At 45.1% G+C, this 15286-nt stretch overlaps 1 protein-coding gene across 1 annotated transcript; it reads right to left on the bottom strand.

Moving 5' to 3' along the window:
• Positions 1–2043: 2043 nt before the first annotated feature.
• GPR26 (G protein-coupled receptor 26) lies at positions 2044–14279 on the bottom strand. The gene is made up of 3 exons (XM_009087114.4): positions 13612–14279; positions 8250–8363; positions 2044–2275 (listed from the first exon to the last, which is right to left on the bottom strand). Exons 1-3 carry the CDS (start codon positions 14277–14279, stop codon positions 2044–2046), a joined length of 1014 nt encoding a protein of 337 aa, XP_009085362.1.
• Between the last annotated feature and the right edge of the window lie 1007 nt (positions 14280–15286).

Here is a 15286-nt window from a genome sequence, read left to right as displayed (position 1 = left end):
ATACAAGGGGAGAGATTTATTGCTCATGGTGGGATAGAAATCAACCAGTGACTGACTGTGATACACAAGCATAATGAGACAAGTCCAGTGCTGTATTCTCCACCTTTTACTAGACATCCTACATGGATTATGCTTTTTTTTTTTTTCCTCCTAGGAAATTAGCTTGCTCTCTTTGAATTTGAAGGTTTAAATGTTTCTGGAGCTGCCCTTATTGACATACAAACCTCCCATTGGCTTTGGCATCAGCTCCATGTGTAAGTTTGCAACAGCTGTGGCCTTTCCTGGTGCAATTTAAGTCAAATATGCTCAATATGGAGCTTTTTTTATCTCTTTAAACTCAATAATATTCAACTTTCTAACACCCTGTATTCCAATAAAATCCAATCATCAATATGTCTTGAATTTCTTAAGAAACAAGTATTGAACTGGGTGTTTTTATCTATTGCACCTGAGAAAATCATGTTAAGCCTAAGAAGCAAAATGATTAAGATGAGGTAGACTATTTAATCTGGCTAAGGGCTCATTTGAATGCAGTGTTTTAAAAGCTTCCTTAAATTCTGTGCCTATAATTATGTGTGGATTTTATTGTAATTATGATATTTTTATAACTGAAATTAAGAATCAAGCTGAAAATTTTTATTTACATGGTAGCTGATAATCTTCAGATAATAACTGAGGTATGGCATTGACTGACCTTGGGGAGAAGCCCCTCACTGAGTCCCCAGTCTGGGCTTTGAATCAGAGGCCAGAAAACTCAACAGTGGACATTTTTTGCAGCACACCAAGCCCTTCTCTTGCATGAGAGAAGGTGGCAACTAAAAAATCCCACATTTTTTTACAACCTGAGGCCTTATTTCCTCAGGATGGCATTGACAGTTGGAATATGAGCAGGGATGGATGGCAGTACAGCCAGTTGTGTCAGCTGTTATTGAAGCTGCCATTGCATTCATCAAGCCTAATTAACCAAGCCTGTTTTAAAATCTGGGCAGGCACCTGAGTGCATGGTAAATGTTAATAATGTTCCTATGCAGAACTGCAATCCAGAGCCATAAAGATTTGTACTGACACCTCCAGAGATTTGCGCATTCAGATTATTGGCTCCACTTTCATGGTGGAGAGGGGGGGCCCATTATTTGTGCTCCACTTGCTTTGGAAATTATACTTGAAACTCAGGCTCATCTTTCCTTTAAGTAGGAAAAAGCCCTGTGATTAATAACTCCTCAGAAAAAAGAGATTTGTTATTTTTCCTCCTGGGCACAGGGCCCAGATCTGCAGCTTTGAGCAAAATCCAGCTACTCAGAGCTCAGATGTATGGAAGGGAGGCAGGAGGCATCCTGACCTTTCCACCCTGCCTACCATTTGTATTTTCCTGAAATTTAATGGGGAGGATATTAGTGGGATTCTATGTAAATAGCTTTAAAAATTTAGAGAAGACATGGCTGAATCCAGCACACTCCAAAAGTGGTTTTTCTCTTCCTTCAATTCTATGGGATTCTTCCTAAAATATGTATCAGAAAAGACTGAAAACTGTGTGGGGCGCTGGATGAATATTTAGATGATTTTTTTTTTTAAGCTTTTCCCATTAAGATATTTTCTACAAACAACCTTCTCAAGCCCCTAGGGTGGGGTGGTTTTTGTAAAACCACGTTGGCAGCTACATCAGAAAGAAATTCACCTGCAGCCAACGACAAACACAGCACAAACATCCCTGTGCAGCTTTTCAGAACAACCTTACACCAGCAGCAGTTTGCTCCCATTACCTTCATGAATCCCTCTGCTGAGGACTGGATTTTTTATCTATAAATGCAGCTGCTGATGGCAATCAATGGGAGATTTGTATTGGTGGAGCCTGCAGGACCACGGATCAATAGCGCTCTTCCAGTCGGAGGGAGGAGGTCCAGAGCAGCCTGGGTGTGACACTGGGCTTCACCCTGCCCACAGCTGCCTCCCAAAACCTGGGCAGCTGAGGGGAGCTACTAGGGGTGGGCCAGTTGCTGTTGTTTCACCAAAATAAATCCCTTGGCAGGTGCCGTGCCAGGCTCCTCACTCGTTCAGCTGCGGGAGGTTCCGGGTGCGCGGCTCGCCCGCCAGCGCCGAGGAGTTGATGGAGCTCCTCTTGAGGATCTTGTTTATGATGTCCTTCCACGTCTTCTTGTACTGGTGCCGCAGCAAAGAGTACACAAAAGGGTCTGAAACAGCTTTGCTGTAAGCCAAGCACTTGGAAATGATCCCCCAGTGGGAGTTGATGTGGACCACAGAGGATAATTCAACGAGTCTGGGGAGAGAGGGAGAGGGAAAGAGTGAACGTTAAAAATTACATTAACCCACCCCAAACCCACACATCATTGCTGGGAAATTGCAACAAAACTAAAGAAAAGAAAGCCCTGCCTGTGAAAATATGTTTGTTGTCCTCCTCTTATAAATTTTTAAGGCTGCAAATGTAAACTCGAGGTCTGTAAACAAGTGCCATTGCTTGGTCTCAGGGGAGTCAAACTCTTCTACTATGAGCAACCTAAAAACCCAGCATCAGTCTGAACTTATTCTGTGTCACCTCTAGAGCACCTGAGTCACCTCACCAGGGCTACCCAGCTCTCTGGGCCAGTCCAGCCCCTAGAGAGAGTTCAGTGCCTTCAAACAGTTTGTCTCAGTTGTAGAAACACACATGAAAAATTCACCGCTGAGAGGTGGTGTGTCACACATTGAATTTAAAAACTGGCCAGTTCAAAGGGCAAGGATTCACATTTGCAACAAATATAGCAAGACAAAACTTTTAAATCGTTGTGGGAATAGGTTAATATACTCCTCATACCTACACCAGCCCAGATAGTTCACTGTGTGCTGAGGGAGAGCATTTTTGACAGGGAAATATTGATAACTCCCCACGCCTTTGAGCAGCATCAAAGGGCAGCTCTGTTCAATATGCCTCCACAGCTGTTAGAAAATATTGATTTTTGCAGAGGTCAAAGAGCCTCTAAACGTGTCCTGTTACAGAGCCCACGTGGCAGGTCAGTCTTTGCTGGACCTGTCTGCAGCAGCAGGTGCTCTTAAATCTGCCTGGGAAATACTTTCTCCTGACAAAGCATCACTCCAGGGAGCATCCTGCAGGGTGGCTCCTGCAGCAGCAATGACAGTAATGTTGGTATTTCAAGCAGCTGAGAGATGAGGATTTTTTCCCTCAGTCATTCCCATTCCATAACCTTTCACTACAATGTATTATTTAAAATAATGCTGGCAGATGTCACAGTCCAGTCAAAGTGAGGGAGATTTCAGGTGACCAGAGAATGAAAATACTTGGGAATTGTTGGTGCCACTCCACTGCTTGGCTCAGCAGCTCTGAGGTCCCAAAGAACCCTCCTCTGTCCCCTTTCTCTCTCATCTCTACTAAACAAATATTCTTTCAGCCTCTCCCTGCAATCCATGGTCATTATCTTCCCCCCAAAGATCAGAACTGAGACATAATTTTCATCTGCTTGAGTTTCCAGGTGGTCTCATCTGCTGTATTCTCTCTTCTTTAATAAAATGCAACTTATGGCATCCACGTTAACGTGTTCCAAAATGAGAATTGACAATTTTGAAATTAATCATCTACTGAGTCATATTTGCTTTGTAATCTACCATGAGCCATCCTTGTTGTTCTCCACTTCATTTATTCAATGCCTGCTTCACATTTGGAATTTCACCACGTTGAACCTCATTTGGATGATTTATTTTTACTGAGTGCTTTACAGATGTGAATTTGATTACGTTTAATTAAATTCAGCCGATGCCTTGAATAACCAGAATATGACAAATTTGTGTCTGAGGCTCTGTCAGTCACTTCTATGAGACATTAACAATCTCCATTTAAAGCACATCAAGCAGACACTTCAGGGTTGCAAGCCTAGACTTGCTAATTTTACCTTCATTGACTGATCAAATGAAAAGCTTACACTTTTATTAACAAGATCTTAAATATTTTCCTTGTGTTCTGTAAGCTTCCTTGACATTTACACATTTTTCAATTCTCATGCGTTATTTTTTATAGTAAATTACATTTGCTGCTATCAAGCAGCAAACACAGAAATGTAGCCAAACCCTGAGCTATGTATTTCCATTTCATGTACAAACAATTAAATGTCAGCCTTTCAAGGCACATCACAGAATTTATTGCCTTTGAAAGGTTTTGTTTCTCATTTGTGAGGGAAATTATATGCACAGCTTCCATTTTCATGAAACATTTCAACCTAAAAGAAGACATTTTCAGTGAAGGTACATTAACATTTCGGTGCTACCTGTAAATTAAATTTTACAGTATCAACTACAGAATTCCCTGGCTTGCTTTCATAAGCCTCTCTTCTACTGTCTGGTCTTCAAACCCTTTTTATTTCAAAGCTGTAAGCTCTTTTTCTGTGATGTTTTGTTCATATTTTAGAAACCCACAGCTCTGTAGAGTGTGTCATTTCACATGGCTATCCAATTATTTTATTTCCCCTTCAGTAAACAAACAAGGATTCCATGCTGAAGAGTGTGACCTTGATCTCTACACCCACAGTGCACACTGGAAATCCTTTATTTACATGTGCAGTTAACCACTGCACTAAAATATTTTACTGAACATGTGCCCACCCAGCTGGGTGAAGAACACAAATTGCAGAAGAATTCTGAGCTGCTTGTGTGCCCAAGCAGGATCTGCATATGCAGAGGGCAAACAACACTTTAAACCCAGGGTTTGCTCCCCCCCTATCCCCCAGAGATGATACAACAGAATTTTAATCATCTTCTGCCTGTTCCAGCATCCTCCTCTGTAACCTGAGGGCATGGGATTATGAACTTCTGCCTGCTATTACTTCAGGATTTTTAATTTAAGGCCAATTTCCTCACACACTGACTTATTAACTTACATGAGCAAAGTTCTGTATTTCAGTATGAAATGCCTGGAGTTGGGAATGAATTCTAGAAACTTGTATGACTTCTCTTCATTTTTCTTATGGAAAAGTCCCTTGGAGAAAAGAGGTTTGGAACAAGTATATTTAATTGCATCATGATAAATACAGCAAAGGAAGAAATGTGTACCAGCAGGTTATTTCACAAAAACAAGAAACAATCTATGCCTAGAAATACATAATGGGGGGATTACACCTGTCATGCTGGTAAAGTGGAGACACTGGGTCAAAGGCAATCAGATCCTGAAGATCATCCACTGAACTAATTAGAAGGTTTTTTTCTTGATAAATTAGGTGATAATCTGATTTTTACCTCAGTGTGATCTGAAAAACTCAGGTTTATCCAGAGAAGCATTTATCTGTCTGGGGTCATGAGCACAACTCCTTCACTTGTTCACTGAATATTTTTAGTGTAGAAACTGGAAGATGTTACAGTGAAACCTTGTGGTTTGCTGCTGTCAGCCCCCAGTTCAGGGAGTACTAAAAAGCATGTTAAATTGAAATATATTGCTGATTAGGAGAGGCTGAGCAAGGCATTCCCTCTCCTGACTTCTGTCCACGGATTGAACTGGGATTGATTGTGTCTCTTTTGAAAATGCAGAGCACTGGACGTGGTCCAGAAATGACAGACAATTACACCCTTGCTCACACAGTTCAAATTCTCCCAGTCCCCTTGGTGTCAGGGTGCTCAGCCCTGTGTGTGAGCCCAGGGCAGGCAGGGATGTGTCCTGGAACACCCAGCCCTGGGGGTGTCCAGCAGGGTCTGTGATGGAGCTCAAGAGGGAATTCCCTTTAGCCTGCTGGGCAGCTGTGGGAATTGGAAAACCAGAAACTCCCACAGACACTGAAGGATTTGATCTGCAGCCTTGGGAGAAGCTTGGATTGATGCAGAAATCCAATACACAGATATTAAGCAGAAAAATCATAAACTCATATTTCTGTAGCTGTAAGTAAGAATATGCCTGAAGTGAGTGAGAAACTGCACTGATGGATGGTGAAGGGTTTCTGATGTAGGGTGGGGCTGTAGGGAATAAACTGAGAGTTTGGAATTAGAACAGAAGCAGATCTGTGCCTGTGAGACAGAAACCCATTGGACAAAAGTATCCAGAGTGCAGCAGAACAGAGTAAAGGTGATAGGTCAGAAAAGCAAAATAAACCCTGTGGCAGCTGTCCATGGGGGTAGAAAGTTCTAGATTGCCTTGTAGCAAAGAACCTGTGACTGCTCCTGAGCTATGGCTGAATGCCTGCTCCTCTGAAATCTCACAGCCCCTGAGACTGATGTTTGTCTGAGAAACAAATCATTCCTAGCCTGAAAACAGTCCCTCCCTTCATTTCTAGTGGTGACAATGATGTGCAGTGATCATTTTACACATCAGAATTGAAGAGGACAGGAATGTGGGAGGCTTGGACATGTCTGACCAGGTCCCACCCTACCCCAAAACATCCTCATGCATCCAGGACCTGCATTTTCCCTCTCTCACCATCACCCTCTGTGGAGAAGCTGTTCCTCAGCAGGAGAACATTGATCCTTGTACAGACTAAAGGGAGGAGGCTCAGGATTTTTCTACCCCTCTTCTGTATTTTAAGGCTACTGGGACACAAATTGGGATGCCATGGAGTGAAGAGGAGGTGGGGAGGTGGTGCCTGAGGGCTGAGATGCCTTTGGAGGAGCACAAAAATACTCCTGACAGCTCTGGTTAGAGCACTTGGTGTCACTCAGGGTGAGCTGCCAGCCATTCTGTGACTGGGAGGATTTTCAGGAAGTTCAGAGACCTAACATGAAATGAAAATTAACCATTTTCAATATCTTACAGCTTGAGAATTAAGGCTAAATGTCCTTTATTACAAGTCCTTTCATTCCATTTAAGTGCATGGCTTGCAGTGGTGTCTTGTGGCCATGAAGGGAAAGTAAAGGTAATTCTAGTAAATTACTTAAATTTTCTAATTCTGGGAATTCAGGGTAAAAGACTGAATTGGAAAAGCTCAGGGTTGGCCAAAAGTTCAATCATACTGACTCTTAATCCAGATTTTTTAATGACTTTTTTCAAGGTGGATCTGGGTTTGAATGAGGTCAGCCCCACTAATTTCTGCTTAATAGTATTGGAATAGGAGATACCTTATTGGAATTGGAGATACCTTAATATTTTTTTTTCTTTCTTTGTTGTGCATAGCAGCATCTCAGTTTTTCCAAAAACTTGTAATAAGGAATGCAAGCTGTAAATTTCCTTTAACAGCTAGATAACTTTTTTTTCTGGATGTACTCACTTTCTAACACTTTTTATTTCACAGGAGTAATTTAGTGTTTCCCACAGGACCCATTTCCAAAGATAAGCTGGTGGATAGATATCTACCACAAATCACAAGAAGATTTTTCAGTTATGAGCTAGCACAGCTTGGATATTTGATATTTATGACCAATAAACCCCACCCTATCAGACAAAACTGTTGTTTCAGTCTGTGGACCATGTTTTCACCTCAGTAGAATTTTGTTGGCCAAATTTTTACAGTCTGAGCTATTCAGGCTAGATTTTCCCTGGAGATCAACCCCTGGACTGGGAAGTCAGTCAGAGCAGTAGGTGACAACAAAAAAATGACTGTGATGCCTTGTGAAGGCTGCCCTGGAACAGAGGCTGGGAAGAGCTAAAGAATAAAGTAGGGAATTATTAAAAGGATCTCCTCCATGGATCCACCTTGGGCAGCACAAGAGCCCAGCCAGGGCTGCACCCAGGATGAACCAAAATAGTCACAAAAAATGGACAACCAGTCACGAGGTCTCTCACTTTGATAAGTTCTGGTCTATTTGGATATTGCAGTCAATTGTCCAATTACAGCTTTAGCCCATCATGTCCCATCCTTCTTCTCAGTCTTCCCAGCCTGAGATTTGGATCATTTGTCCTTGGTGCCCAGCTGGAGCAGGAATTGTTTTGTCTCCCTGCTCTGTGCACAGAGCTCACCATCCCATAATGTGAAGCCCAGACCCACCCACTAAAGCAGCACAGAATGTGAAAATAGAAAAGCCAAACCAGAGACATCATCTGCAAAACCTTATGGACTTCCTAAATCCCTCCCATGCAAGCAGCACATGGACTGGGCTGAGTGAGCAGAGTCTGACCCTCAGACTGCATCAGGACTGAGAGGAGAAGCACTGGGACATTTTACATCATTTGTCAGCTCAGTAAATGCAGCCTCTGCCACGGGAGTGGAAGCGACGCATCAGATTTTCCCAGGAGACTGGAATCCTGCTCTGGCTCATTTGCCCTACTTCCCTGAGCCAGGAGTGCATCTCAGCAGCCTTTTCCAGGATGTAGGTCCTGGACTCACACTTACCTTGTGATTACATAAGGTGCAAAGCAGAGGATGAAGGTACCAATGAAGGTACTGATTTTCTTCGTCGCCCGCTGCCTCCGTCTCCTCTGCTCCTCGAGACACCGCTCCCGCACGCTGTGTGACATCCAACACAAACCACAACATCAGGCACAAGTAACACCAGGCAACAATTCCCAATTCCAGTTCACCATGGAATGGTGGAGAACAAGCTGGTTTAATTGTGCACTGCGTTTAAATGGGACAAAACCAAACATTAATGCATTGTCCGTTCGTCTTACCCTCCACAAATTGTCTGTTCGTCTTACCCTCCACAGAGTTCAAATATGTGCTTCAAAGACAAATACATGGTTGTGTATTTGTGCAAAAACACCCCCATTACATCAACTGATTTGTAGAAAAATTGGTGGATTTCATCCTTGAATTCAGTTTGCAGCTCCCTCTTGAACTACTGTAAGATGTATTGGCAGGCAAGGTGATACTCAGAGACTTGGAAAATATCCTGTTGGAATCCAAAATGCAGGGAATTCTCAGAACTTTGGGCTTGTAAGCCAAAGCTTAGAATTAAACTCAGGATTTGATCTGAGACCTTGGAAAAGGCTTCCAGACTTAGGTGCTGGAAGTGAGAATGTGGATTTAGAGTTTAATGCAGAGACACATCAAGTTAAAAAGAGGAAGGTTTGAATTTTAGAGTTTAAGATATAGAAAAATAAAAGTAGTTACAGAGGTGAACAAGGAGTTCAGAATGCAGCACTGTGGGTTTGTGAGTCATAACAGGATTGGCTAAGAAAGCTCACACTGTAGCATGGGTCCAGAAGATGAAATATTTAAGGATTGGGTAAAAACCATAAATATCCTTAGTAGCAGTGTTTTATTGGTCAATAAATCCTTAAAAGGTCTTTCAACTTAGGGTCTTGGAACCTTCTGAACCATGCAGTAAAGATGTGAGCTGAGCCCACCCTTCCTATGTAGAAGATAAGAAAATAAACCACTTCATCAAAAACAACTCAGAGGTCCTGTCTCTAACTCATTCAAAATTCCTTCCAAAATCCCCATATATCCAGAGTGGGATGGGCAACGTGCTCCTTCCCTAGACACAGCAATCCCAACACCACTGCCTTGGAGAGGAGAAATGTCACAGCAAAACACCCAGCAGAACAACAAAATCCTGATGGGAAGAAGAACACTCTGAGCCTCCAGCCCAACCTGGGAGCTCTGACTGTGTCCCAGAGGTGTGTGGCCATAAAATCCCATCAGATCTGCAGGGCTGGAATTGTTCAATAAATCAATTGTTCAATAAATTGTTCAATTCCACAAAGCTGGAATTGTTCAATAAATCCATGGTCCTGGGATGTCCTCATTCCTCACCTCAAACCAGTCCTGGTCCTAACTAAACAAGTTTAAATTAGTCACACCTTGGTTTCTTTCCTACCCATGGTATTTTAGGACTGGAGCTTTTCCTTTGGGCTTTCTGTTGGTGGTCTCAGCAGCCCACCAGAGAGTTCTGAATCCCCTCGGGGTGCCAGCAAGGAGCACAGGGCTGAGACCTTGCTTTCAGTGCAAAAAAAATCCCTGAAATCAGCACACTGGCTTGGGAAAACAGTGATTAATGGGAAAGCTCATCCTCCTCCTCTGCCTGTCTGAGGGACTCCTGTGCTCCCCACGGTTTCTGGGGGAGGTGGATGAGCCCCTGTCTGCTCCAGGCAGGTGGATTGGGCAGCACTGGGATGTCCCACAGTGCCAGGACTGCCTGTACCTCAATAAATCCCTTTGGGAAGGGCACAGCAAAGCCAGACTGGCATCCTGAACCCCTCTCTGTGCCCATGGCAGAGTTACTGACTCCTTGCATAGATCTCACAGTGACACAGTCACTTCTCAGGCAAACTGAATGGCCTGGCCCATGTCCTGCACTTTTATATATATATTTATTTTTTTTAAACCCAACTGTTTGGCATTAGTCTTTCCATTTTTGTTGTAAATTTTTAATTGATGACTCACTCTCAGGCTCCACACTCTCACAGCTCTGAGGCTCATGGCCATGCCCTTACATTATTTACTTCATCTGTAAATGTTTTATCAACACATGTTGTGTCCTGAGGATCTCAGTGTGTTTTAGTGCTCTCTGTGGCAATGAGTTCCTTCTGTTCTGTTGAAGAAAAAGTGTTTCTTTTGCTCCTTTCTAAATTTGGAATTACATTGCCAGGCCCAGAGCAGCTGTCATGACGTGATGAAATAAATACTGGAGGAAAAGTTTGTTCTAACGAATTGTCTTTCTCTTAAAGAATATGACACATTTAAAGGTGCTACATGTTCTATAAGTGAGTTATTTGCAGCTAGAAATGACAGCTGAGAAGGGGAAAAGAAATCCACCTTTTCAAGGGAACCTGTGTGCTTTCAATTCTGCAAGAGCTGGGGAACTTGGAGTATTTTTTGTGCAGAGAAATGATCTGAGAGTTTCATGAGCTTTGTTTAAGACCTGTGTTCTCAAATTCCGAATATCCCAAGCCCGTGGCAATACAGGAAAGTGACTCTCCAAAGCAGGTTCAATTGAGGTGTTGGTAGGGAGGAGAGGGTGGTGTAATTTATGTCTCTGTTTCCCCAGCCCCATCTTTTCCTTTCTGGCACATGCAAAGTTGTCTCTCACTCTTGGAGCTCACCCATGACTGTCCTGGTAGACTTAAACCCATTTCTTTTGTTCAGCCCTTCCAGATGTGTCCAATAAATACCACATCACAGAGGAAGGTATTTTATCTCACTCCTCCATGTAGACAATGTTAACAGATGAATATTTTGGTTTTGCACACACTTTCATGCACAAAGATAAGAAATGTGTGAGTTCTAGTAGTGACATCAGTAACAGGACAGGATTATTTGCTAAGCTTTCATTTAAAGATTTTAATATCCTGGGAAATCTGAGCTATATCTCTTTGAAGGTTTGGTATTTTAAACTAAGTTTATGGGATATTGGACCTTGAGATGCGTAGAGCTGGATACACCAAAAAGATAATACAGATAATTTGAATTAAGAAATACATGGGTTAAGCACTTCAGTGAAGTTTTGCCCAAATCTCCCACAATACCCAAGATATTTCAGTCTTAAGAAGAAGGAAAAGCAGGAGGCACTAAAAAAGCTTCAGCTAACTTGAAATGCCACATGGCCTAAACATCCACACATATTTGCAGGGTATTTGGATGTTTCCTTTGTGCTCATCCTGAATGATCTTCAGGAGATCACTCGTGTCTTTCTAAGTCACAGGTAATAAAGCCATCTGTCACAACTCCTGTCACCAGACCCCCCTGCAGGTGGATTCTGAGTCATGGGAAGCAGAAAATTGTCTGTATGCATTTCCCAGCGCTGAAACTGGACCCTGCCATGAGCCAGAGGAGTCAGAGTAGCCTAAAGTGGGATTGCAAACTTTGTTCTCTGGTTTGGGCTCTCCCAGCAGCCACAGCTGTGCTGTCAGGTCCTACAGTGCACCCTGACATTGCCTGTTACACAATGCAAATGATGCCTTTTGTTCTGTCGGATGTTTCTGAGCATCTCTGACTCTGCCAGCAGAGCTGCAGCCCCTGTGCAGCTCCCACAGGAGGGTTGGTGAGTGAGGTCTGCCCCTTTCAGCACAGGACCTGTCCCTGGTTAGAGCAGCCCCTCCAGGGGTCTAATCAGCCACCAGCTCTGCAAGGTAGAATAGAAACCAAAGCTCCTTTCTCAGAGAGAGGCCCCAGAATAACCTGGTGCCCGAGGTACAGGCAGTGGTGCAGGTTACTCACAGCAAAGTGCCTGCCCAGCTCCGGCTCCCCTGAAGAGAGGAAGCATCATTCCCACATCTCCACTGCCTCCACCCCACAGTGAGAGGATCCCAAAATGCACAAACACCCTCAAATCAACCTCAACCAGAAAAAATGCAGGGGAGGAGAAGAACACTGAGGGTTTTGCCCTTTTACTAAACTTTGCTGTGCAGTCCAGGCATACTTTTAGCATTAGGCAAAACGAGTGGGGTTTCAAACAGCCCTGGTGGGTTTGTGGCACTTTCCTGGGAGTAAGCACCACATCTCCTCATGCTGCAGGAGCTGAGGCAGTCGAGGCACAGTTCATCCATCAGACAGCACATAGGGCAGGAGGGTGTTTTGTTCCTCAGTGTGACTTGGTGAAGGAGGGAAGATTTATCCCCGTATTTCTCAAGAACGGCAACAAGACTCGCCCAAAGTTCTGCTCTGCATTCTTGGTCAAGAGACAGCTCAAACAGCTTAACAGGAGGATTCTGAGCAAATGTTTCTGTTCCTCTGAAATGTGCTGCCCTGCCCTGATCCTTCCAGACTTATTTGTCTTAGCCTCAGGCATCCCCAAAGCATGACCTGTGTTTGAGGACAGCCACATGTGCTCCGAGCCCTGCAGCTCTGTTCCCGGCTGCTGCAGATGGAGAGGCTGGTGGAGCAAAGGGGAGCAGGGATGGGCAGATGGGATGTGTGGCATGGGACTGCCCTCTCTCTCTGCTCTCTGCTCTCCTCTCTTCCAAGCAGATTTCCTCCCTGTATTGCACACCAAACCTGCATCCCTTCCAGACCTCTTCATCGATTATTCATGCAAGATTTATGGCTTGTGCATAATCCCTGGTGTGACTTCTGCACACACTCCTCTCTCCCTGTTTGGTTCTTACCTTCCAGCCCACAATCCTGCCAGTCCCTGGGGACTTTTCTCCTCTTGTCTCGAGGCACAGGGGACTTGCCTAAAATCTCCCATTTGAAACGAGCTTTATACATCCCTTGTTTGTCACATTAACGCTGCTACTGAATTCTCTCTCACTTAAGGTTTAAGTACAGGCATTCGAGCACATGAATTTTGCAGATGTAATTCCCTTAAGGATTCTGTCTTCAGGAATGATAAAGTTACAGCACAGCAACGGGGAAACTGCTGGGAAAAGCAGCAGCAGGCAGCGCTCGGCTTCCCTTCCAAACTCCAAGGGACATGTGCAGCCTCCTCCCTCTCAGGGATCCAGCAACGGGTTTTGGGCTGCAAGTGCCCAAAATATGCAAAGCTATCGACCACTAAATCCACCTTCAGAGACCAAGGGCAGAGATCTGATCCCTGTCTCAAAGGGAAGTGCATGCTTGGCCAAAGCTGCCTGTGCATTTGCTCTCCCTCCCAAAACAAGTCCTTAAGCCTGACAGAAAATGAGTTCAGCAATCAGAGAATTAAACACAAGTGAAAAGAACTGTGCAGAACAGAAACAGGCTGAGAGGATGTTTGTTTCCTCCCCCTCCCCATCCCCTGCTGTGAGACAGATTATTCTCTATTTACCACAACACTGAGCCCCCTCCTCACTTCTTTTTCCAGGAGCAGCTGCTGAAGTCATGGGAAGCTTACCTGGGATGGATGTCCACGAGCAGCACCAGGGTCTGCATCGTGATCACGTCGATGCGCTTGCAGTGGAACCGTGCCACCTTCAGCACTTTGAGATATGTGAAACACAGCACTACCAGGGAGAGGAGGAAGCTGAGGGCGTGAAAGACCCCAGTGAAAATCACAAACTGTGTCCTATCCTCTGGTCTCTTGTTGTAGAGCGTGCAGGAGGCGTAGAGGTGATGGAAACCCACCCAGGAGAGAGAAGCTGCCACTATGGGGAAGGACGCCGAGTGCAACCACGTGTAGCTGAGGATGAGAGCGGCGTCTCGGTACCGCATCTTGGAGTGATAGCTTAGAGGGAAGACCACAGCGATCCACCTGTCAATGCTCAAAGCTGCCATGCTCAGCATGGAGTTGGTGGTGAGGAAAGTCTCCAGGAAGCCCACAGCGAGGCAGACCTGATCTCCTGCCGGCTGACTTTTGTAAATGATCCCGGCCAGGGTCAGGGGCATGCTGGAGACGGCCATCAACAGGTTGCAGAAGGTGAGGTTGAGGATGAACAATCCCGGGACCTGCTTGCGGATGTCGGCGCTGTACAGGAAGCACATCAGCACCAGCACGTTGGCCAGCAGGGCCACGAGCATCAGCAGCACCACCAGGAAAGCCAGGAGCAGCTCCCAGATGCTCATGGTGCGTCCAGTCACAGCAGGGACATCTCCGGAACTGCGCCGCGCCGGCACCGGGGGACCATGGTGCGAGGTGCCCCTGCCTCACCCTCCTCCCCAGCCTGCTCCCTCCCGTGCATGCCCTCCGTGGTTTTAGAGGAGCTGCAGCTTTCTCCTCCAACCTCCCCCTCCTCGCTGCTCCTTTCCACGTCAACGCTTCCCGAGACGTGCACAAAAGCACTGGGAATGCCCATCAAACTGCGAGGAGGGCTTAAAAAATATCAGCAGGACTGAACCACTGTCTGCCGTCGGTCCATTCGGAGGAGAGCGTGGTATTCTGAGAAGCTGCTCTCCTGAGAGCCCTAATTGTCAGCCCCAAGCTTGCAGGCAATGCACCGAGTGAATTGTGCTCTCTTTCTCCCTTGCTTTCTGCCTCTCTCTCCCTCTGTGTCTTTCTCTTCCCCTCCCCTCTCCTCCAGCCCTCGCTCCCTTCCAGGCTGAATGTAACCTGCTTTTTATGATCCCAGATAAAAACCCCATTAATGGATTAAAGCGTGCACACTGCTGGTGATTCGCAAACGTGATTATGTCATCCCTGCTCCACAACCCCTCCCCTTCTCCCTGCCACCGTGACTAGACTTTCCTCAAGAGAAATCCCATGCTTTCATTTAATTGATTTAGCCATTAATTTGCAAACGAGCCTTGTAACCGAATTCCTGCACTCCAGCGTGTTCCCTACATTCCCGTGCATCACTTGCAGTGCTGCTGCTTGCTCTCAGCCAGGGCAGGGACTTCTTTTCTCTTCTTCAGCTCTGCTTAAAGAGATGGGGGGAAATGGATATATTCTGCTCCTTCTCTGGAGCTGTCATAGGCTTCGGGAATGGTTTCACTGCTCGGGTTCAGCACTTTGCAGTTCGTTGTCTCCAGATACCATGTGGAGGAGGAAACTGATGCTTCCCTTCCTTTAAAAGCAGGGAAATCAAAGCCCAGATGCCAGAGCCACGTGCCCAAGGTCACAGAGCAGGTGAGGG

Source organism: Serinus canaria, chromosome 6 (genome assembly GCF_022539315.1).
Source record: "Serinus canaria isolate serCan28SL12 chromosome 6, serCan2020, whole genome shotgun sequence".
Classification (NCBI taxonomy): Eukaryota; Metazoa; Chordata; class Aves; order Passeriformes; family Fringillidae; genus Serinus; species Serinus canaria.
This window is presented reverse-complemented; position numbering and strand designations above follow the sequence as displayed.

Coding starts and splice junctions, on each gene's coding strand:
- GPR26 (XM_009087114.4), bottom strand. CDS start 14,279: ATGAGCATCTGGGAGCTGCTCCTGGCTTTCCTGGTGGTGCTGCTGATG. Junction 8,364..13,611: donor CTCGTGGACATCCATCCCAG/GTAAGCTTCCCA, acceptor GATGTCACACAG/CGTGCGGGAGCGGTGTCTCG. Junction 2,276..8,249: donor GCACCTTATGTAATCACAAG/GTAAGTGTGAGT, acceptor CTCTCTCCCCAG/ACTCGTTGAATTATCCTCTG.